Raw genomic sequence first — 24,384 nt, forward strand, 5'->3', positions numbered from 1 at the left:
TGAAAAAAAGTGAAAGCTAAAAAACAATGTTGTTATGGCTGTTGATGAGTGGGTGTAAACTTTTCACCGGCACGATTAATAATTATTTACTGAAGGTCTAACCAGTTTCAAACTTTAAACATGTTATGTCCCATCCAGCCTTGGAAAGGTGACAGCAAGATTTGCCCTTTGAATTTCTATATCATAAATTTTCATAATTCTCAGTTTTCCAGTCCAAAACTGTAAGCTTTATAATCCAGCTGGATCCAACTGGATTTAATGTTCCATTTTTTCCTCCTGTTTTCTATTTAGCGCTAATAAATCTCCACAAAACTAATTTGAACCCAGCTGTTTTATCCCCCTGCATCTTCACAGTTACAATCGTTCTCATCTCTCTGCTGTTAGGGTATAAATTTAACATTATTACTTATTATGCTTTTTGTATTTTCGCAATATCAAATTCCTCATTTATTATATTTTTGCAGTATCAGGGCTTGTGGTTATGCTATTTACTTTTATGCTTTCCTTTCCTACTTTATGGAAATGCTCAAGTCTTAGTGCTCAAGTCTTCCAGCAGCATTTTCAGACTTCTAAATTAGAAAAAATTATGTTTTTGTGAATGAAATGTGGCAAGTCATTAATTAAGAATAGAACTTTCTGGTTATAATCATGTAGAAATGTTGAGTCTTAGGTGTTCATTTAAAAATATATACATAAATAACATCTGCCACCAAAGGAGTAAACTTTTACTTCTGAGATACAAAATGCCATATTGTAAAATGAAAATGTATTTATTTTTTCGCATCCACCTGAAAAATGTGTAGTTGCGCCACTGCCTAATGCAATAGTTCACACTACACCATTTTTTGCTATTTTCCCCTTACGACAATCTTAGATCGTTGGCCGATCTAACCGATCATCCTGCAGTGTGTGGTGTGTTACGGTAGATCGTCGTGGCCGCTCCGATCTAAATCAGGGGTTTTCCCCGTCTGGGAGCTTAACACAGCCCGTTGAATGTGACGGGTAGCCAATCAGAAAACGCGGATTCTCCTCCTGCTTTCTGAGGGGAAATTATGGAGTGGAATCCCAAACAGCTGACACGGCGCAACCCGAAGTCCAGCGGACATCGGAGATGATATGTGGTATCATTAATGTTTATTCAGCATTTTGTGCAAAGAATATAGAAATGACAAGGGGAGGTGTTGGAGCCAAATTGCTACCTCAGTTGATAAACCCGGTAAGTTTTCAGCTGTTCTTAACGTGACATAAATAGGTTATAATAATTTTCATTCAGTCAGGACTTTACGCTGACTCTAGCCACATGCTTCACAGATTCTAGTAAAGCATTGATTAATGCCGGATTTTAAAATTAGTTAACTGGACTTGTTGCCATTATTTTGTGCCCATGTGGCTGGACACCACACGGCACGACGAACCCGATCGAACCGTTATACCTGGGATTTCTGTCAGCTAATGTGTGTCTCAGGTTTTGAAAATGGGCCGACAACTCGTGTAATGTGCGCTGGACATTAGACTAAGGAAATGAGGAAGGGAAGGTCAGTGGAGAGCACCGGAGCTGAGCCTTTTTTTTATTCAGTGTCATCAACAGAAAGAAAAAAGGCCGGAAGAGACGATAAAGACGATAATTAAAATGAGGTCGATAGGTTTAATTTATCGTCCGATTAATTGATTTATCGTTTATCGCGACAGGCCCACTTGGGAATAATAAAGCTTACTTAACTTGACTAGCTAGGTGATGCTACTAGTTATGTTCACTTAGCTCACATTACCTGTAGCCCAAACATAAAGAGAAAATGATGTTAGCTTTTTAAATGTTCAAAAATAAACCACCCCCTCATCAAAGTATTGTGTGTTTTCTGGAAGTAATAGTTAGGGTGTGTAACTTCTGTTTCCAGTGTATCAGAGCTAATGCTATGACATTAGCATAGTGTAGTGACATTAGCATAGTGGATGAATTTGACACGTCACTTGGATATTACAACTTTCCAAAGAAAGTTTTAATGTCCAAGGATGAAAACATGTTATTAGCTGTTGCTCTGGAGAAAAAAAAGAATCTCTTGTTACTGCTCCTGTTTACATGCAAGCTAATGTAAGCATTGCAGCATAGCTAGCTGACTCAGATAGCTAGAAAAGTGGTCCCATCACACACTTGTGTGAATTTGACCAAACAGATGTCAAAGCTTATTTGGATAAAATATACTGCAGTATTTGTACTGTTGGGTGCTACAAACGTGCCTTGCTAATCTGCTCACTTGATGATCCTTATCTTTGTCTTAATTTATACTCAAGCCCCCCAAAAACTGGGTTACTTGGTGAGCAAGCCATGGGTTGATTTAACACAATAGGGCTGGTTATCAGTTTGACCCAAACTACTTTGTGGTATTTTCACCTCAAAAATCGGATTGGTATAAGTAATGTTTGATAGTAAAACTATCATGAAGTCAGTTGAAAAAAAAAAAACTCATGTTACATGGTAACTAGATAAGTAATTTTTTGGTAATTAATTATTCATTTTCTACAAAACCAAACTCCAACAGTTTCCCAGGACATATTGCAACACAAACACAGAATTTAGAATTTATTAACATAATGTGCATGACTTGTCTTTTTTATTGTGGAGGGAAACTGGAGTAGTGAAAGAGAACCAATGCATACACAGAAAGGGCCCAGTTAACTTCAAACCCTTGACCCAGGTTTATAGCCACAGCTAACAGTGCTAGCAACAATCTTCAAATAATAAATATCGGCAAGTAACTGACTTTAAAAAACAAAACCCATGCTCACTATATAAAACTGTAAAAGATATGGCTTGTCTATATTAACTTTGTGACCAAGTCTTTATTAGCCACTATTGTCAAATCAGTAACTTTGTTGCTATGTTTAAGAGTTCAGACCCATACAATGACTCTTGAAAAATAACTAAAGTGGCTAGGGAGAAACCTTTTAACTTTTTATGAGTCAACGAAAGCTTTTGGAGACTGTAACATGAAATCACACAACATTCCTGCTCATATTCAGAATCACAAGGCACGGAAACCCAAGTTATTAACATTTATTAATGCAATAATTGTGCCATCATGTGCAGGGTGAATGGCTATAACATTTCATCACCTTCCTAAAATAATGGCTTGAGTCTTTTTTTCTTTTTTTGCCATAAGTAATTTTACAAAAAAAAGAAAATCACCACCATTTTCTTTCAAAAAGATGTCATAGGCCAAAAAAATAAAGAAATAAAAATCACTTTTGTCAAAAATGATGTAGGCCATTGAGTCTTTGAGTTACATTGTCAGCATTTGTGTGAGATGCATTGTCCATTCTAGTTTATGCATAAGTTTAGTACTCGTTCTTCAGGAGTAAACCTCTGTTGGCTGTTGTGTTGTGTGAGGCCAGGGCTAGTGGCCATTTCCCAACAGTAGTTGGACAAGAAGGAGGCAGGAAGGGGAAGACATGTGCTAAGGGTACTGAGGTCGGGAATCGAACCCAGAACAACCACTACAAGGACTATCACTTCTACATACGGGGCACCCACTGTACCTACTGCGCCACGCGATGCCCTACTCTCTGCTTGGTGATGACATCTACATTACTCTGTGTCAGTGAGTCATTTCCACTGACAAGCAGAGTAAATGTCATCATGTGTGATGTGAGGGAGTGTGCGTGTGTGTGGAGTGGCGGGGTGTGTATGTTTGAGGGTTGGGGAAGGGTGGTTGCAGTAGATTAGCCAGGTTGGGATGATTGGGTTGAGGATTAGATGGATTCAGGAACAGACACGTCTGTTTACTCCTCAAAGGCGACCTATAATAGGCTGATTGGCAAGGCTGATTACACACACACATGCACATGCATGCACATGCACACACGCAGAGGCAAGCACACATATTCAAAACCTTGCATGATCATTAAGTTGTTGCCTTTATACCCAGCATCTCCTTTCCTAAATTTAGATGTAAAGTCTGCCTCCCCCTTCATCTCAGACACACTTCCCATTAGAATGGAGAGAGCTTGCAATCAGAGACAGTGTGTAACCAAACCCAGCACAGGCAGGTAAGGGGAGCCGCAGTTAGGCAAGTACCCCAAAGGCAGAGGTAGTGCTCTGGTTACCCGGCGCTATGGGAGCATACATGAGCATTGTCTCTACTCACTTCTATTTATGTGCAGGAGACAGAGGTGAAGAGCAGAGTTCCAAATGAGGTGAAGAAAAAGAGAAAGGCAGGATTAGATACCTTGCAGGTTAGAGAAAGGCAGAGAGGGAAAAGAAGAGGATGGGAAGAAAAATCGTCAGGGAGCGGTTTAAGATTACAAAGGGGAGCATCATTCATAGCTGGCTTGAGTTGTGATAGACAGCTTATGCTTTTAGACGATTGAAGCGGTCCTCCAGTTTTCTAGGGCCTCTGAGGATGTTCTCCATCCCTGCTTAAACTTGCTTTTCACAATCTAGAGTCTGAGGTACACAGAAAGGTAAAGCACAGTGTAAAGCTAGTTGATATGATTGATCCAAACATATTATAGGCAAAGAAGCCAAAGGGAGGAACAGACAACACCCAAGAGAAGTCAAGTCTTGGGGAACCAAATGATTGAGCCTTCGGGGTAAATAACAAGTCATGCAAGAACAGGGGTGAAGCTGTTCAGCTGGAGAGACGAGGGAAAGAGGGATATAGGCTTCACAAGGCGAGCTAAGCAGTCCAGAGCAAAATTAGTCCACAGAGAAAGAGGGGGCTGACACTGGACAGAAAAGAGATCAAGGCTGACTCAAGTCTCTGCTGCCTCTAACCTGATTAGGGAGAACAGGAGCGGTGAAGGAGCTGAGTTCGGAGACCCGATCAGCAGAAAGTTCAAGCCAGCAAGAAAAGAAGAAAAAAGAGAAGGAATTACAAGAGGGAGCCTGACGAAAGAAGCCTCTTAAATCTGGGAGCTGGAATTGGAGCCGCAGGAACTGCAGAGGGGAAGCCACAAAACCGCAGTAAGTAAATTAGGAGGCTGCGGCTGGAAAAATGTATAATGAAGTCATGGGCGGGGGAAAGAATTTGTGGTTTTCGGAGTGCTTTATGTACTACACCTTAATGAATTGATTTCCTGCTTTTACAGCATTTCCATTTCACCATTCACTTTGATGCTTCTCTTATTCTTCACAGCTTAAAAACCTCTCCTCTTTCTTCAGTCTAGTCAGACTTTTTCTTCTGTATCTCCTTTCCCCGGATTTTAACTTCTTATTTCTCTCTCCCAATTCTTGTCACATGTCTTTCCTTACTCTCTGGACTCAACATACCCAAAGGTGAAGATGCCTGCTAACGGAAACCATCCCTTGAAGTTACAGTTTGGTCTCATCAATCATGAGGGTCGTTACCTCACTGCAGAAAACTTTGGTTTCAAGGTAAACAGTGCAAGCTAATGAAACTGTTTTGGTGGTGGTACATGTCATCTGTAGACATAATGTATTTAAAGGACACCTTTTTGTGTCTCAGCTGAATGCATCAGCTCCAAGCCTAAAGAAGAAGCAGATATGGACTCTAGAGCAAGACTCCCAGGAGACCCAAGTTGTGTATTTACGCAGTCATCTGGGACGCTACTTGGCTTCTGACAAAGATGGCAAAGTCACCTGTGAGGCAGATGGCCATAACTCCGACTGCCGCTTCCTCATCATACCGCAGTCAGACGGCCGCTGGGCCCTCCAGTCTGAGCAATACCTCCGCTTCTTCGGTGGCTCTCGTGACTACCTGTCTTGTTTCGCTCAGATAATCACAGATGCCGAGCTTTGGGCAATGCACCTGGCTCTGCATCCGCAAGCCAACCTGCTGTCTGTCGCCCGTAAGCGCTATGCCCACCTCTCTACGGAGGATGGGGAAATCGCCGTGGACAGGAACATTCCATGGGGTGTTGAGGCGCTCCTGACTCTCGTCTACCTGAACGGGAAGTACTGCTTAAAGACCTGTGACAGCCGCTTCCTCAGCAGCGATGGAAAGCTGCTGAAAGAGAATGGGAGGGCCACAGCATACACACTGGAGCTGAAGTGTGGGAAGCTTGCCTTTAAAGACTGTGAGGGAAAATATTTGTCTCCCATGGGCCCCACAGGGACCCTGAGGTCAGGACGATGCTCCAAGCCAGGCAAAGATGAACTGTTTGACTTGGAGGAGAGCCACCCACAAGTGGTTTTGATAGCAGCTAATGGCCGTTATGTCTCCAACAGACAAGGTAAGAAAACACAGACCTATTTTTAAAATAGTTTCCTCTCTAAAATCCTTAGATTCATTGAATCTCTGCTCCAAGGTCATCTTGCTAGTCTTCTAGAAACTTTGCACAGACTCCCAACAAGCTGATTGAATGAACAAAGGCTGACCTTCAGTGCCTTTGCTGATGGTCAAGCAAGCTTTTGCTGACACATGCTGACCTGCTTACATTCATAAAGAAGCTGAAAATGATGATTGGTAAGGGGTGCATGGTAATTATGAGTAATACACTTTGCACTTATTATGCATAAGTTACAGTTAACAGATGCATCTTTCCATTAAAATAAGACAGATACGACTGATTCACAGTGTGGGCCTCGTGCAGAGCACCAGAGGGGAACGGCGGATTTTGGAATGGGACTTTGTCTTTGAGACAAAGTAATTACCCCTAAGTCCATTGGCTTCACCACCTGCCAACCAGCACTGGCATTAACTGAGAATGAGTCAGTATGCATGATGTTTGGCCAACTCTTTTATTTAAATGATATTGGAGGATTTTCCAGCATGATCGACCTTTTCAAGTTCACACCTCAACATCTCTGTCAGAGTTAAGTCCAGGCTTTAGTGATGTCAATCCAAAATTTTCACTTAAAATCAACTTTACATGATTTTGTAAATAATGATAATTTAATGCAAAGTTGGCATTTTAATGGACTTTCAATGCAACCTTTAGAGCAACTTTGCATTAAAAGTGTCATTATTTACCAAATGATAAAGACTTCTTCATGTTCATGACATGTTTATGACAGTGTCATGTCAGTGTCATGTCAGTGTCATGTCAGTCTTATGCACACCCTTCAAATAAAGTGTTACCATTAGTTTTATGCCACATGTAGGAAATTCATCCCTTACAACGCATTTCCATTTTGTCTTGGCAGTCCACTGAAAATTGTCCGGAAAATTCAAGGACATTATCAAGATGCTTTGTGGCTAATTTGTGATGGACCTGTATATTCTTTTTGGTCAACAGTGATTCTTGTCTTGGGGTGTAGTGGTTTTCTTTTTTACATATTTGTTAAAACTGTCACTATGTCGGGACACTATGGTATGAAACTGATAATCTGTGAAAAAAATCAAGCTCATCTTCCTTCTCCCAGTGCTCCCAGTTCTAACTAAAAATGACAAATAACAGTCAGGCGGAGAGTCTTAGCACTGTTAATCATGCTTGTGGTTGCTGCTCCACACCCCTCACTCCCTGCTTTCTGCTATGCTAAAGCGTCTTCCCAACAGCAGAGCCTGCCATGAATGCTAGGCTAGTTAGCAGAGCCACCCATGACGGCAGATAAACAGTTTTTCCTTGAACGGTGAGTTGTGGTATCACATTGTGCAGCGTGTACACAAGTTTGATTGACAGTACTAAGACCGTCACACTTACTCTGATTGGTTGTTTTGGTGGGAAACAGTGTATTTCTTCAGACAGAACATCTGTCTAGTACTGTTGTGACATGTTGACAATTTTAACAAGCAAGTAAAAAACATGTTTTTATAAAAGTTACATACTGCAGCTTTAAGTGATGCAACTGAGGCCACTCCTGAGAATATTTAGTAACCTACTGTTCTGTTTTCTCTATTTGTGGATGATGGCTTTTTATGTGGTTTATTGGAATCAACTTTGTAATCCTTAGATTGGGGCATGAAGTGTTGTTGATGGTTTCATGTTGTGTGACAGATTATATTGAAGTGGTTTTGTGATTGTACAGTTTGGCAGTAATCAGGCCTGAAGGTGACAAGTAAAACTGGGTATAGTGGACCAAGAAATTGAATTAATTACAGTTCATTTGTGATTAAAGCAACTGAGATTTTGTCATAAAATGGCCTCAACATAATAAATACATACGTTAATTGTTTTACATCTCTGCTATCTCGTATGCTTAAAATACATTTTGTATTTGTCCCAGTTCATTTAGCTCTCTGCTCTCAGTGATGCGGCTGCCTGTGTCTGTGTTGATATTGAATTATGTCTTTACTCTTCAGTCTTGTGATAGGGGAACTTCAGGCGTTATTTGATCTTGGTGTTAGGCATGACATCACGTCATTGTGCTGATGGACTCCTCGTTGACCCCAAAGTAGTTTCCTCTCAAAACCAAGGTTGAATTTGATCATTGTAAAAACCAGAGCAGTTCTAAATTAGAGTGTCACGTTTCATCTAGTTGAGTTGCCAGAGTCACTTGCCTAGAGTTTCAGTCGCCATGGTCAAAGGACCCATTGGTCTGATTTCAGAATGGATTTGGAGGTAGATTAGCATAGACCAATGGCGGTTGTCAGCACATTAGGTCATGTCAGCCATCACTAGGCAGATTCTAGTCTGCAAGCTCAAGTTGCTACAACCCTGGATGCTGTAACTGAATCTCTCCTTACTCATTGTTCCTGGTTAGCAATGGCCGCTCCGAGCAGGAACTAAATTGCTGGAAGTATGTAAACTGATTACCATTTGGTTTCATATAAAACAAACATTTGGGATACCATGCTATGTACATTTATGCATGCTGATTATTTTTGGCTACATGCTGCTCCTCATCCTGTTTTTTTTTTTTACTCTTTTAGCCCTCTCTATCCACAAACAAAAGCCTCATATTTTTTTCTGCAGCGCTCGCCCACTCACAATCATGCTATCCTGCTGAGACGAGTGGTGAGTTGTTTTGAATTATTGATGAAGTTGGCCCCCGTTCCTGGAGGGCGAGGGGGGTGGGTGGGGAATCTGCTTTCAGAAACCCAAGCTGCCTCTTACCTGCAGCCAGAACTTCCACCCCATGAGTCCGGCTCTAACCCGCTAATCTAACCTGCAAACAGTAAGGCTGACGGGTTTATTTGGCTTTTATTATACATTAAGAACTAAATGTGTATAATGAGATTTATACACATTATACACATTTGGAGGACAGTGCATTATACACATTTAGTCCACGTTATGGTCAAAATTCCTGTGTTAGTCCAAGAGGTTTATATCCAGCTTTAGCTAGTTTAGAGACAAAGCTAACACTAACGTTTACTTCTTAAAGGGGTAGTATTGCATAAAATCAACTTTTCTGAGCTTTAAATCATGATATGATGTTATGCCTTCATCAAAAACATACTTGAAATGTTACCTTGATTCTTTCATGAATGTTTGAGAAATTTTTGTATTTCCCATGGCAACCAATCAGCTGTGTAAAACACCTGGGTGGACCGAGCACCACTTTCAAGACGCAGCTCCTTCTTGGAGCTGCAGCTTCTGAACTTTCGCCTCTCAGAGTAGCAGTCCTCCACTCAGCTCCTTCAGACTAGCCACCAGCAATTAGCAAACATCTAAAGGAACTGTACACCTGCTGAGCTCTCTGTAAGACCGCTGGTAAAAACATTGTTAAAGGGTTAATGAGGAGCCATGTTGTGATGTCTTCCTGAAGGCGTAGCTTCAGAACGAACAGGAGTTTTTAAAGGGACAGAGGTCCAATTTCAAGGCTCTAAGTTACAAAGCCAAAGTTCTTATAAGTCATATTTGATAATTACAGCATTTTTATAACAACTGAAGGTAACATAGCTACTTGATCGTGCTATAAAATGGCACGATGTGACACACATACTGCTCCTTAAACTGAGACAGATGTTACCAATGAATCACACATCTTAGCTGTGGTTGCCAGGGAAGAAATTCACACCTCAACAGAAATTACTTCAAAAACACCAGTAAATCTATAAAAGCTGATTGAAAATATGATTCTGGATTAGGAAATTTTGAATTTTACAGCATGCACCCTCGACAGATCATGAAACTTTTGGGTTGATTGGACAAACGTTTTGTGCTTTGATTGATGAATAAAACATAAATTGTAAATAAATTATACAGCCTCCTCTTAGCTCTGATTGGTTGTTTTTTGTTGGGAGTGAAGCATTTCTTCAGATGACAATAGTAGCTCAGGGACGAGGTGGACGAGATCAATCTTTTCACAGATTAACTGTCTCATAACAGTTTTAGCAAATATCCATCCATCTATTTTCTTTACACCCTTGTCCCTTAGTGGGGTCAGGAGGGTTTGCTGGTGCCCATCTCCAGCTAACGTTCCGGGCGAGAGGCGGGGTTCACCCTGGACAGGTGGCCAGTCTGTCGCAGGGTTTTGCAAATATATAACATCATATTTTTGTAAAAGTGACATACTGTAGTATAGAAGTATAAAAGATGATTATTTTATGGATTCAGTGAGTCGGTATGTATTGTATGCAGTGTGTAATGTTTAGTCTCATGATCTTTCACTGGTCAGTCACAACTTTCTTGATAAACATTTCCACAAGAGTCAATGTAAAAATGACTAAAGCCAAGAAACAAGCTCTGTATTTTCCAAAACAATAGACTTTCTCCATCCATACACAAAGCCTAGGACAAAATGTGTTGGAAAAAGTACAAAAATAAACAAAGGAAAGTGTAGTCGTGATGGATGAAAAGCTGGGAGCTCATGGATAATAAGGGACGCTGGGATAGTGGCATCGGCTTACTATTAATAATTGATGTCAGAGCCGACTATCGTTGATGGATTAGTTAGGTCTGCCCCACTTCCAGACTTGTAGGTAGGACAACCTGAGGAAGGGGAGCTAGATCTGGGCTTCGATCAGAAATAAGACACTAGAACCTGTGTGTTATTCAGGAGCTCCTGGAAGTGCACTGATCCATTTGTTTCTCTCCTCCTTTGCTTTTTCTTGACCATCAAGTGTGTCAAAGATGCTCATCAACAATACCGTCAATAAATAATCATGCCAGCTCGGATTAGAGCACATCCAATCTCCCTTCCCCTCTTTTTTTGGCTTTCTTTTCCTTCTTCCTCCACCTTTCCTTCCACTGTCGGCTCTTGTCTCATCTGTCAGACAGCAACTATAAGGTCCCAGCTGAGCTCTGTCTGAAGATCATTTCTGGGTTGAATTAGTGTGAAATAGACATACGGAATAGGTAGACTAAGCATGACATTGAGCTGGGATGAGAGAGAATGGGAGTGATAGGCCCCCAGGCGTCGCTACGGAGTGGAAGGGCTTAAATTTATGCTTCAGATGCACTTAAGATCAATGATAATTTAACCAGCTGTACGACCTAATGATACCTAGTTTATCAAGTGTGAATAAGATGTGATTAAACCATCCCTGCAGCTCAGTGAGCGTGACATCTCTGTCGCGTATCATCCCCTCTCTTCTACCGGTTTATCTCTGCGGTCGCTTTTCAAATGCCCCAAAAGAATATTTCAAACAAATTGGATTAACACTGTCACGAACGAGCCGATGAAAGCTGAGCATCTAGTTTGGAGACTTTATACTGACAAAAGTCATCTGCAGCTCTTTTGCCTTTATATTTTGCTTGAAAGAAGTCAGACTTTTTCTCTCACCTGTTAAAGTGCTCTTCAGCTCACTGGGGTTTAGAATGCGGATTTGACTCATTTAGATTTAATAACAATCGCACAGCTTTCCCATGTTGTTTGATTATAAACAAACTAAAGGTTAACACATGATCTGGAACAACAGGGACAAGAACAAGAACAAAATTCCCACTGGCCAGGACATTCCATACTTCACAGGAACTATTTTGAAATCTTCACTGGTCAGTCCTACTGCAGAGTTTGTATAATAATGGCTGCACACCAAACAGGGAACGAGTTCTGACCAGGTAAATGTGACAAGAACAAACTGCAAGAACTCCCAAACTAGAGCTGCAAGAACACAATTTAAAGGGGAAGTATTAAGTGTTTTCTAGGCATATAGTGCCATTTTAGAGCACAATCAAGTAGCTATGTTAACTTCAGTTGTTATAAAAAATGCTGCATATACTAAATATAGCTTAAAAGAAATTTGACTTTTATATTTAATGCCCTAAAATTGGGCCTCTGCCTCTTTAAAATCTCCTGCCCTTTCTGAAACTCCGCCTTCAAGAAGTCACAAGGCTCTTCTATTAACCCTTTAACCCTCTGATGCATGAATTATGAATCCCTGAGTCAAGATTTTTTTTTTTTAAATGTGTTTTTACTCTTCTTGGGGCATAAAAAAAACAAACATGAACTTTTTTTTTCAAAAATTTAATTTTTTCAGGAAGTCACAGAAATGTCCACTACGGTGGACTACATGCGCTTCAGCACTCAACATAGAACAGTATGAACTTAATTGAAGAATACTTTAATCTGAGTTTGACCCCTTATTCCATTGTGGGCTTTGAAAAGCACTTGAACATACTTTCATACACTCTAACATTCTATAGCCCTTCTGTTTAGTCCAAACCAAAAGAACAATCTTCAACAAACACCTGCATCTCCAGAAATTCTCTTCTAACTTTTCTCCTAACTCATTTTCCTAACTCCTAGGCTACATAAAAATTGGCAAAGCATCCAGGGCACAGTGCCACATGGCACTGTTTGGAGATGTATTTGGTCTTCCTTGAGCATGCAGCATCGTGGCATCTGTTTGCATTTTTGACTTGGGTGAGTCCAGGCCAGTGATTTTCTGCGCTGAACCTGACTTCACTGGGTACTTTGGTCACTGCTCTGCACTTTGCTGAAGGTGGGGCTCCATTGGGTCTTCCTCTACTGTTTTGCTGAATGGAGTTAGAATTTATCAGTGCATGGGCCACAGAAGCTTTGAAGATAAGGAGATTCATATTTTCCAATCCAGACATCAGGTAGAGTCGCCAGGCATTTACAACAGTCACATCCAAAAAATGAAAGAACACTGATGTTCCATCGCTTGTTTCTACATCTGTGGGGATACATTGCCACACACTGGTCAACAAGATCCACCCCACCCATGTGTTGGTTATAAAGGGCCACTGAGTAGGGATGTTGCACACTGATCTTGGTTTGTTCTTTCTTCAGCCATCTTTGGGCCGTGTCTTCAGGGGACTGACCTGCACAGGTTGATGCCATGTGGATGACTGAGCTGTCAAGCCAACGTGTGACAGTGATGTTACTGTTTGTACAACAGAGCAGGCTCCTCTGCCTTCTTTTCTCAGTTGTTTTTCACTCTTAAGTTTCTGACTCGCTCCTTTCACTCTGTTTGCTCTGCGTGTACCTGTGCCATAGATGCCTAGGTATTTCAAGGCCTCAAGGAGTGGAATGCTGCAGAAGAAGTTGTCAAAAAACACCTTGTGGTTTTGGGGCTTTAATTGGCGCATCACTACATCTCCAGTCATTCCCAAACCACTGCTCTGACCTCTAATTGCTGAGCCCTGGTACACTTCAAATTTGTACATACACTGCTCAAAAAAATAAAGGGAACACTTAAACAACACAATATAACTCCAAGTAAATCAAACTTCTGTGAAGTCAAACTGTCCACTTAGGAAGCAACACTGATTGACAATCAATTTCCCCTGCTGTTGTGCAAATGGAATAGACAACAGATGGAAATTATTGGCAATTAGCAAGACACACTCAATAAAGGAGTGGTTCTGCAGGTGGGGACCTTCTGCTTTCACACTCGTGGTAGCATGAGACGGACTCTACAACCCACACAAGTGGCTCAGGTAGTGCAGGTCATCCAGGATGGCACATCAATGCGAGCTGTGGCAAGAAGGTTTGCTGTGTCTGTCAGCGTAGTGTCCAGAGGCTGGAGGCGCTACCAGGAGACAGGCCAGTACACCAGGAGACGTGGAGGAGGCCATAGAGGGCAACAACCCAGCAGCAGGACCGCTACCTCCGCCTTTGTGCAAGAAGGAACAGGAGGAGCACTGCCAGAGCCCTGCAAAATGACCTCYAGCAGGCCACAAATGTGCATGTGTCTGCACAAACGGTTAGAAACCGACTCCATGAGGATGGTATGAGGGCCCGACGTCCACAGATGGGGGTTGTGCTCACAGCCCAACACCGTGCAGGACGCTTGGCATTTGCCAGAGAACACTAGGACTGGCAAATTTGCCACTGGCGCCTTGTGCTCTTCACAGATGAAAGCAGGTTCACACTGAGCACATGTGACAGAGTCTGGAGACGCCATGGAGAGTGGTCTGCTGCCTGCAACATCCTTCAGCAACTCAGAATTTGCTCATATCTGTTTACAGACATACCATCTGCAATTATTAAAAGACGAAGGTCATCCTCACTGGACCAGTACATCCTTGTCCAAGGATACTGAATGTGCCCCATGACCATGTTGAAAAATGTGCATTTCTTCGCTTGTCACTGCCAGATTTTCTTTCCCTTTCTGCAGCACATACATGTTGGTGTTATGCACTGTCTCATCAATGAGATCTAAGGGAAACAAATACCTAAAGAAATCAATTGGTTCTCTTCCATCAACATTTACCCTTCTTTCTCCTAGAAAAGGTGGCAGGTCTCCATCAAAGTTAGTCTTGAACTTTGCAGACATATTTGCGGGGTTGAGTGCAGACATGGCCCTTGTGAACATTTCTCTGAGTAGGTATCATGTGGACATTTTCCTCAGCTCCCTCATCTTGCTGACCTCCCTCTGCAACTTGTCCTTCATCATCCTGACTCTCATCATCTTGACTTTTAGCATTCTAACTGTCTGCATCTCCTTCATCATCCATATCTCCTATATTTCTAGTGTTCTCTGGTAGCCACACCTCATCACTGCTGTCACTATACTCATCATCAGAGGAGTCAGAGGGAATTTCCTTGACTATTCTATAGTGTTCCTTATTCTTTGCTGCACTTGTGGTCTAAAAGTATGAGAAAATTATAATTTTACTAAGAAATTATAAAAAAGTATATTTTTAAAACTAACTTATAGATATACTCAAAATGAATTAAATTACAAGCAAAACAGTTATAATGAAAGATAAATCAACTACATGACTTATGTTAAAAATATAGTCAGCAATGCATGATGTCCACTGTGTTGGACACATGGTTAATCACAATTTCCTACTTATGTGAAATAAAATTTTCCAAACTAAGTTAATAATATTGTTACTTAGATACTCCTACATGTCAGCATATATTTTTTACCTCTAGGATTCTCTTAGAATAGAAGGATTGAGAGGATATTCCAGGAGTGGTCATCGAGTGTGTCTGTCTGCCAGCCATCTTGGACTCCGATGACATTAACTTGTAGTTACAACAATTTGCCACTGAATTAACCTCAATGGAGGGGAGCAGTAGAGAGCATTCTAAGGATTGATATGCAATTCCACCATAGAAACCATTGCATTTAGGAAACAATGAATTTTAAACAGCTGTCCACTGTAGTGACCGCTACGCACCAGAGGGTAAACCATGTTTTTATCAGCGTTTGCCTGAGAAGTAGCTCCCATAATGCTAATTGCTGCTGGCTAGTCTGGAGGAGCGGAAACTCGGAAACCGCAGCTCAGAGGAAGAAACGTCTGAAGGCGGTGCTAAGCCAACCTAGGCGTTTTGCAAAGTTTAATGGTTGCCATGGAGATTAAAGGATTTCCCAAACATGCATGAAAAGAATCAAGGCAACACTCCAGTGGTTTTGTTTAGGGAATAACATTATAACATCATGTAAACCTCAAAAAAGTGGATTTTACATAATACTGCCCCTTGGAGAATGAATTCTGAAAGCACAGTGCAGTTATTGTGGAGTATTTTTTAAAATTTTACAACACAGCTACCTGCTACGAGAACTCAGAACAGTAGTACTCAATCAAACTTTCATGAGTTATTGCTTCAAATGTCAAATGTGCCTCTCACTTTTTGACATACAAAAACATTAGGATGGTGTCTAAAACTTAAAACTGATCACATAAGTTAATTCAGTTGATTATCCATATATTACAGTTGTATTTCACATTTGTTTTGGTTTTAATTCCCATTTAAGCCAGTTGACTCTAATGAAATACAACTGATTTGTAATGTATATAGTAGAAAGTAAAGCAAAGCACAAACCAGGAAAGGTTAAACCAGTTTTGACAAACTCTTACAATATGCAAACGGCTTTCTGGTAAAACTCTGCTAGGAAGACAGATTGATGAGTGACTGGTACGATAAGCATCAGCTATTCCATAATCAGGAAGTGAAGTTTCACCCAGCACTGGTTTCCCTGGAAGGTCTCCTCTCAGACTCAGACCTCGTTTATCTCGAAGACGTAGCTGACAAGAAAAGTGAAGTGTCTGTTTACCGGGGATTGTTGCGCCCACAGGACCGTGACGAGGAGACTCTATAGCCTGGGAACTGGGGAAGATGACGTCACAGAATGTGGTAACTCTGGTAGCAAAGGGGGGAAATGTCAAGCACCTGTTTGAAAAATAAATAAAAAAATAAAGTAAAAAAATCACCCCAGTTTCTTATTTTAATTTAAACAAGCTGAATAGATAATCAAAGCACAGCTGGTTGCTGCTGGAATTTAGAAAAGAAACAGTTCAAACCCACGAGTCTCTTCTTCGGACATCATTGGATTTTTACAACGTCTTCATTACAGTCTGCTATGTAACAACATTGTGTTGGATAATCACTGCAGCAAGGGACTTTTTGTCATAGTCAGCATGTTTAGCTCATTAGTTGTTTTTATTGCTCTCTAAATAAAGACTGGTTTCCAATACTGATGATTTATTGCGTCTACAGCAGTGTTTCTCAACCCTGGTCCTCACTGCCCCCCTGTCCTGCATGTTTTAGGTATTTCCCTTCTGCCACACACCTGAATTGTATCTCTGGGTGATTAACAGGCTTCTAGAGTACTTGATGGTCATGCAATCATTTGAATCAGCTGTTCTGGAATAGAGGCACATCTAAAACATGCAGAGCAGGGGGGCGGTGAGGACCAGGGTTGAGAAACACTGGTCTATAGTCAAAGAGTCCATCCAAAGCAAAGTCAGCATCATGCTGTCAGTGTTCACTGACTGTCTCAATTTCAGTTTTTTTGTTTTTTTTATTAATTCAAGTTTTCCTTCCATCAAAACTGTTGATTCAAGTTTGAATGATTTTCAAATTTCTGATTTGGTCTTGTTGTTATACTGATTTCATGTTGCCTTTTTCTATCTTCAATCATTGTGTTTTCATGATTTCATGATATTTTGTGTCTCGGTTTTTATTTAATCTTGTATTGTTTCCTAATCCTCGGGGCTGAGCTGACCTGACCACTGCTGTGCAGCACTTTGGTGGAGCTCCTGCTTGTTTAAACTGTTCTAGAAATAAAGAATTTAAACTTTGCCTAACTTCAAATTCTTTTGAAGGTAAGCAAAAGCAACTGACTGCAAATTTGTTTTGTTTTTTTTAATGTGTGACATCATCTTTCTAATGTTTGATCAGCTGTAGTTTTATTGCCGTATGGTTTAGGATTGGTTGCCAATTATTTGCTACGTTTGGCCCATACAATCCTCTGCTCATTTCCTGTTTTTGTCTTTATTCCTTTTTTTTTGTAAGGAAGGAGCGGGGATTGCTCTAAAGCTGATTATATCTCAGCCCCGCTGTGAAGAAAGCAGACATCCGGAGCTGCGGGCGGGGTAATGGCTCGGGATGGGGCTTTAGGGAGTCAGGGGTATGCAGGGAGACGCAGGGAGAAGGGGGGAGGGAACAGGTACAGCTAACAAGAACAGGAAGAGATAAGAGGCATGGAGATTAGCGTTGTTAAAGGATTAAGAAAATGTTTGGGGGATATTTTGAGATGCATCTAATTAAGGATTTGGCCCTCTGCAATCTGGTGGTGCGGCAAGCATTTATCCCAACCGAAGCAACAACCTGTTTGAGATGTTGGTTATCCTTACGGCTAAAACAGAAACCATGTGAAACACAGTTTGAAATGTTTAAGAGTAACTGGGAGAGCTGGTAGAAGAGCAGGTTTGATGGTAAAACTTCATGTTTCCTCCCTCACCAGGATGTCACACCGTGGATGGAAGGGTGTCAGAGTTTGTTTGTCGGAAACATCTGTGTTTATCCTCGATGTATAAGCAACGGAAAGGCAAAAAATAATTGCTTTCCAAGAGATTTGCTGAAAATATTTCAAAGGTGTGACTTTTCATCAGGTGTAAACAACAGGAACTGCTGTTTGTAATTGCTGCTACGCGCTAAAAAGAAACCTGCATCAAGTCAGGCTTATTTCTCCTCCACTGGCTCTTTTATTGTATTTACTTTCCATGTTTTTAATATTACCTCAGAAGTAACTCCTCATTTCTTTCTTTCTGACTATACTCTGACCCTTTCTGGGAGGGAGAAGGGAGGAAGACGGAGTAATTAGCATTTTAATGTATTAAACTCTTTACTAGACCAATTTTTAATGTATGTATATTGTGTACCTTTTATAGATGTTTCCAGCTGTACGATTTTTAATGCTGTGTGGATGTGAATTAATGTGTGAGCAACAGACAACTTTAATTTCCCTACGGGATTAATAAAGTTTTACCTAACCTAACCTAACCTAATCTACTGAAAGTACCAACTGGCTTTGGTTCTATTCTGTTTCAGACCTGAGGTTCAGTCCAAAACCTAAAGCTGCAGTTATTGTGTTTTTTCTGTAAAGTTATTATTTTCTCATAATTCTTTTGTGCATTTCTGCAACCTTTATTCCCAGTTGCAGCTCTAGGTAACCTCACAGAGCATGAACCCCTTTTTGGTTGTTTCAAGCAGCTAGCACTTAGCTGCTTGAAAAATTAACAAATTTGGAGTTTAGGTTATTTATGAGCTAGTATGTTTAAATTTTGAGTCTTGTAAAGTTCAAGAACATCCACAACAGGTTTTCTGTGGGGTTAAAATCCCCAAACCCATTCCAAAAAAAAATAAAGCTTTAAAATACAAAGTTGAATTTGGGTTTTAGACAATGAGAAGTGCCAGAGTCACTCTTCATTTACCGTAATTGAGTTCGATTTTTGAAAGCAGAGAACCCGAGATGAGTACGTCTAGGTCTTAAGTTATAAAATAGCTTATTTTTGCTCATTTTTATGTTGCTAACTACTAATGGTAATACCAGATGACAATAAGGCATTTCTCTCCATTTTGTATTCAAGTAGCATATTCAATACAGAAGTCGTACTGCACTATCTGTCTCTGTGTTCATCTAAAACGCGCTAATAAATAGTTTGTACCTGCAGCTTTTTTTTTTTCCTTCTAATTTTTCGTCGAGTTAACGGCGACATGCGTCTTTCCTGTGGCCCTCCCAGGAGTAAGCCTGGCCGCTAATCAAGAAGACGAAACTGACATGGAGACGTTTCAGATGGAGATCGACAGGGACACCAAGATGTGCACCTTCCGAACCAGCCAAGGTTTCTACTGGGCCCTGGTGGCTCACGGCGGCGTCCAGAGCATCGCCACACAAGTGTGAGCGAACGGCCGCGTGATGCGTTCAAATGTAGTCTCGATAAAACCCGCATAGGTTTTATTTTGCACTATTATTAGATGTGAGTGGGCGGGAAACACTAAAACATAGTTTCTGAGCAATTAATTATTTCTAATGTTAAAAATAAAGCCAGTTGGGGAATTATTTTACCTTAAGGTGAGGAAATGCAATGACCTCACCTCATCATAATGATGATGCTTTCATTATGAAAGCATCAGTCATATAAGCTTGGCATATAATCCTAAATTAATTTCTGCCGAAAAATTTACTTAGAAATTTTTGAGGGGGGGAAAAAATCGTGAGCTTGAAAAGTTGAACATCTGCGAGAGAAAAAAAAAACACCGATATTTTGAGATGAATTGCAAAAATTTTCTAGAAAAACTTGTGGAGCTCAAAAATGTCCTTTTTTTCCAGAAAATGTCTGAGATGAATCCCAGTTTATGAGTTTTTTTTAGCAACCTCCTTTTTTCTATCTATAGTGACCCTAATATGTTGTTTTATATAACTTTTTTTTTTACTATGAGAAATAATTAGAGGGATTTTTTTTTGCCGACAGATCTGCAAACACCATGTTTTCAGTGGAATGGCTTAGCCACAAGGTGGCGATAAAAGCAAGCAATGGCAAATACATCTGCACCAAGAAGAATGGCCAGTTACTGGCAGTCAGTGACACCATAGGTGACTACATCTCTCTTTCCTGCCGGATCTCCTCATCTCTAAACCCTCGTTGAGCCGACTTGTTTGGTTTTTCCTCCAGGTGAGGACGAGCAGCTCACTCTGAAACTGATCAACCGGCCCATGCTGATCCTGAGAGGGGACAACGGCTTCATCTGCCACCACAGGAACTCCAACACGCTGGACGCCAGCAGATCAGTCTACGACATCTTCACCCTGAAGTACAGCAGTGGAGCCTATCACATTAAAGGTCAAGTCCAGTTTAATACCATAACACATTCAGCAACAAGGCAGTGAAACGTGCTTTACATCGATAAGACATCTTACAGTCATCAATTGTGAAACAAGCAATAAACATTACATTTTGTACATTTATTACTAATCAGAAGTGTCTCTAAACAAGTTGGGTTTTCAGCCTGGAACTCAGTGTTTTGGCTGTTTTTGCAGTTTTCTGGAAGTTTGTTGAAGATTAAGTGTAGCTTAAAAAACTGAATGTTGCTAATCTCCCCCACTCAGCTCCTTCAGACTAGCCTGCAGCAATTAGCAAAGAGCAAACATCTGGTTGAACTGCATCAGCTGAGCTCATTATAAGAGCTACTTCTCAGTGCAACGCTGGTTAAACATTGTTAAAGGGTTAATAGAGGAGCCATGTTATGATGACTTCCTGAAGGTGGTTTCAGAAAGAGCAGGAGTTTTTTAAAGAGACAGAGGTTCAATTTCAAAGTGATAAATTACAAAGTAAAAATTCTTTTAAGTCATGTTGTGATGATTTAAAATCACATGAGTTTAGATTTTTAACTCACAAATCATGTAGCCCAGGGCTCCAGTTTCAACAAGTTAAATTACAAAGTAAAAATTCTTTTAAGTCATATACAGTATAGCATTTTAATAACAACTGAAGGTGACATTGTTACTTGACGGTGCTGCAAAATGGCACCCTGTACCTGAAAAACACATAGTACTGGCCCTTTAAGCTCCCACGCAGCAGGTCACCGGTCTGCCCCTCACTGGTTCCTCTGTGCCGTTGCAGGTGTGGATGGGCGGTTCTGGTACGTGAACAGCGGCGGGCTGGTGTGTGCAGACGGCGAGGCTCCGGAGGATTTCACCCTGGAGCTCCTGGAGCGTGGCCGGCTTGCCATCAGAGGGAAAAACGGAAAATACCTACGCGGAGACCAGGGAGGGACGCTGAAGGGAGACGGACTGAGCCTCAGCAGCTCGGCTCTGTGGGAATTCTAGAGCGAACCAATACGAGACCCAACTGTTCTGCCAGGCTCGGAGATTCAGAGGAGAGTCTCTAAAGTTTCCTGGTGCTGAAGAAGGGGTTGGATGTTCAGCTGAAGAAGAGCTGGAGGAGAGACCATGCAGTATGATCAGCCAACAGAAGTATTTTCCAAGATCTGTAGCCTCAAAATTAGCCTGAATAAACATTAGTTTGGTGTTTTTCTTTTAGATTGTTTTCCAGTAGATACTTGATGCAAGAAGAAATTCATGTCTGAAACTGTAGAAATAAAGGCATTCAGTCATAAGTGGAAATTTTCTCTTCTTTGCCTTCACTTTATGCTATTAAAATCGGGCGCTAACAGATGTAGAAGTTAATCATGGGTACAAAATAAATCTCAAACTAATTTAGGGATTAAGTGATGTATTTCAGGCTGGTGTGATCATAACAGACTCCAATGTTTTTTTTTCAGAACAAGAATCTATGAACACAAGAGCTTCTGTAATTTCTAAATTTCAAAAAATTGTTGCTGGGAAAACCCACTTATTGTATCAAACAACAAGCTTCCAGGAGAACTTTGAATATTTGATCACCCAAATGATAGTTCACGTTTAAATGGGTTTGCTTCCTGGCAAAGAACCAGCTTTTAAATCCAGTTCATCCATTTTTGATAAGGCTGAGGTTTGGGCCATATTAATAACCTGCGCTGTCCATTCCACGTGTGTTTATAGGCTTTTATTTCACGCTGAAGTTAAAGAATTTCAAATGGTCCTCCTTTATCATACCACCAAAATTCTGATCTGATTACAGAAAGTCCAAGACAAATTTACGATTGTGGAGTTTAAAATGCATCACTGGCCAAGTTTTCATTACAAATGCTCGCAAAACTTTGTTAATATTCCACTAATATAAAAAAAAACAACACAATTTTGCTATTTTGCCGTTTTCATTGAATATGAAACGCAATTCAAATCAGACGTGATTATCCTCCTACCACTTCCCCAGATAGCACAAAATGTTAAATCAACGTTGAAAAATAGTTAGAATCGTTGATTTTTGGTTGAAGTCGACAAATGATGGTGGATCAACCATCAAACAAGCATCCAATCAAACCGTTGAAACTGTCATTGAATCAACGTTGTTTTGTGGTTGAAATCTGATGACTGAAATGCCGAGGTCGGATCAGCGTCTGATCAATGTTGAATCAATGTCAGCTGTTTTGCTGAATTATGATCACAAAGGTTGAATTTATGATTGAGGTCAATGACAAAACTGGAGCAACCATCAAACAACCATTCAATTCTAGCCAATTAACTAACGTTGAAAATGTGTCATTGAATCAATTTTGTTTTATTGTCGATATCTATTGATTGAAATGCCAACATCGAATCCAGTGTGTTTCAGCACTGGTCCTCCAGGCACACTGCCCTGCAAGTTTTAGGCATTTCCCTAATTCAACACACATGATTTCAATTGACGTCTGATTAACGGGGTTTTGCTGAACTGAAAACACGCAGGTCAGTTTGCCTTGAGGACAAGGTTTGGGGAAGAACTCGTGGTCTAAATGTTCAATCAATGTAAGTTGTTTTTCACACCTCCCTTCCCCCTTAAATTTTCACATTTTATTTTGTTAAAGATTTTTTTGGCTCTAGTGGTCTTTATTTGATAGTTAATTGACAAGAAAGGGGGAAGTCATGCAGCAATGGTTGCCAAGGCTGGGAATTGTACCTGCGACAGCTGCATTAAGGACTAAGGCCTCCATATCTGGGTTGTGCTTAGCCAACCCCTGCGCCACCACAGCACACCCCATTTTAGGTGAGGGTTAGTCACATTTTTAACTTAAGCACTATGTGTTGACAACATTGAGTTGTGATTCTGTTCTGTACCCAGATTGCACATGATGCCAAATCAACATTGAATTAACATCTTTTGCCAACAAGCCAACAGCAAAGCAGCTGTGTGTTTGGGACATCTCACTTATGTAAATAGCAGGGGTGGACCGCTTCACTCCTTGTAGTAAGTCAGGGGTGTCCAAGGTCGGTCCTCGAGGACCGGCATCCTGCATGTTTTAGTTCTCTCTCTGGTTTTACACACCTGGATCAAATGATGGCTTGTTAGAAGCCCTAAGAGGAATATTGACAAGCTGAAAAGGTTGTTACTACCACCAGGGAGAGAACTAAAACGTGCAGGATGCCCATCCTTGAGCTCTGGGTCAGAACATTTTATTACTAAGTGGGGGTTAATCATGCTTCAAATTAAGCACAACATGTTGAGAACATTGGGTTGTGATTCCTTTATGTACATTTTCTTACTTGTCTGCAAATATTATTACTGACTGTGCATAATGTGTTGACACAAAAACATCTACAAGTCTCTACTAGGAGTTGTACAGTCTGACTCCCCCTTTTTACACTAGTGGTTTGTCCCAACCWAACAGCCATTTTGCTGCTGGCTTGCTTGCAACCGGCTTCTGAATTGAATTCTCCTCTGAGCAGTTTTATGGTAAGTTTTTCAATATTACTTTGATCTTAAATGTGTTTATTGAAAAATAAGGGCATTGTTTTGTGCCTATACTAATTCTGGTTATTTTGGGGCAAAACAGATATTTTTAATAATTCAGGTCATGTCTCATTTTGCATTATTTTCATCCTTAATTTTATTAAAATATATAGTAAGATAAATAGTAATGAAAGATTAAAATTAACTTAACAGTGAGTGTACATGGGGAACTATATGGCATTTGTTCTCAGACCTGTAACCAGTACAGTTTAATCTTTCAGAACTTTTCAAATGTTTACCATCTTTCTAACCGGCACCTTCCTCACTTTTATTTTTGTGTTTTCCAGCCGTTGCTCTGCAGTTTGACCGAAAGCTGACTCTTGAGGACTGCAGTAAAACTGTCAAGAAGTGGCTTCATTACACGCCAGAACGAGAGGAAGACATCACATGGAATCAAAGTGACTCCACCCAGAGTCTAACTGGGGTTACCACAACTTGTACTGTTTCCCTAGTCCATACAGTACAAAGCTTAACCTCATGGACTCTGTTCTTTTGTGGACAACAGACTGTTCTGACAGTCAA

General features: G+C 40.7%; 1 protein-coding gene across 2 annotated transcripts; it reads left to right on the forward strand.

Annotated features, from left to right (window-relative positions):
- The first annotated feature begins 1,177 nt into the window (after positions 1–1,177).
- Positions 1,178–22,335, forward strand: fscn2b (fascin actin-bundling protein 2b, retinal). Of its 2 annotated transcripts, XM_017310642.1 has the most exons (8): positions 1,178–1,216; positions 4,780–4,960; positions 5,273–5,371; positions 5,463–6,189; positions 19,234–19,390; positions 19,966–20,087; positions 20,167–20,334; positions 21,115–22,335. In XM_017310642.1, exons 3-8 carry the CDS (start codon positions 5,279–5,281, stop codon positions 21,318–21,320), a joined length of 1,473 nt encoding a protein of 490 aa, XP_017166131.1. In that variant the 5' UTR covers positions 1,178–1,216; positions 4,780–4,960; positions 5,273–5,278; the 3' UTR covers positions 21,321–22,335. The 2 variants fall into 2 exon arrangements, with proteins under 2 accessions (XP_017166131.1, XP_008436045.1); XM_008437823.2 differs by lacking the exon at positions 1,178–1,216 and having other exon boundaries at positions 3,908–4,960.
- The last annotated feature ends 2,049 nt before the right edge of the window (positions 22,336–24,384 follow it).

Source organism: Poecilia reticulata, linkage group LG19, assembly GCF_000633615.1.
Source record: "Poecilia reticulata strain Guanapo linkage group LG19, Guppy_female_1.0+MT, whole genome shotgun sequence".
In the NCBI taxonomy this organism is placed as follows: Eukaryota; Metazoa; Chordata; class Actinopteri; order Cyprinodontiformes; family Poeciliidae; genus Poecilia; species Poecilia reticulata.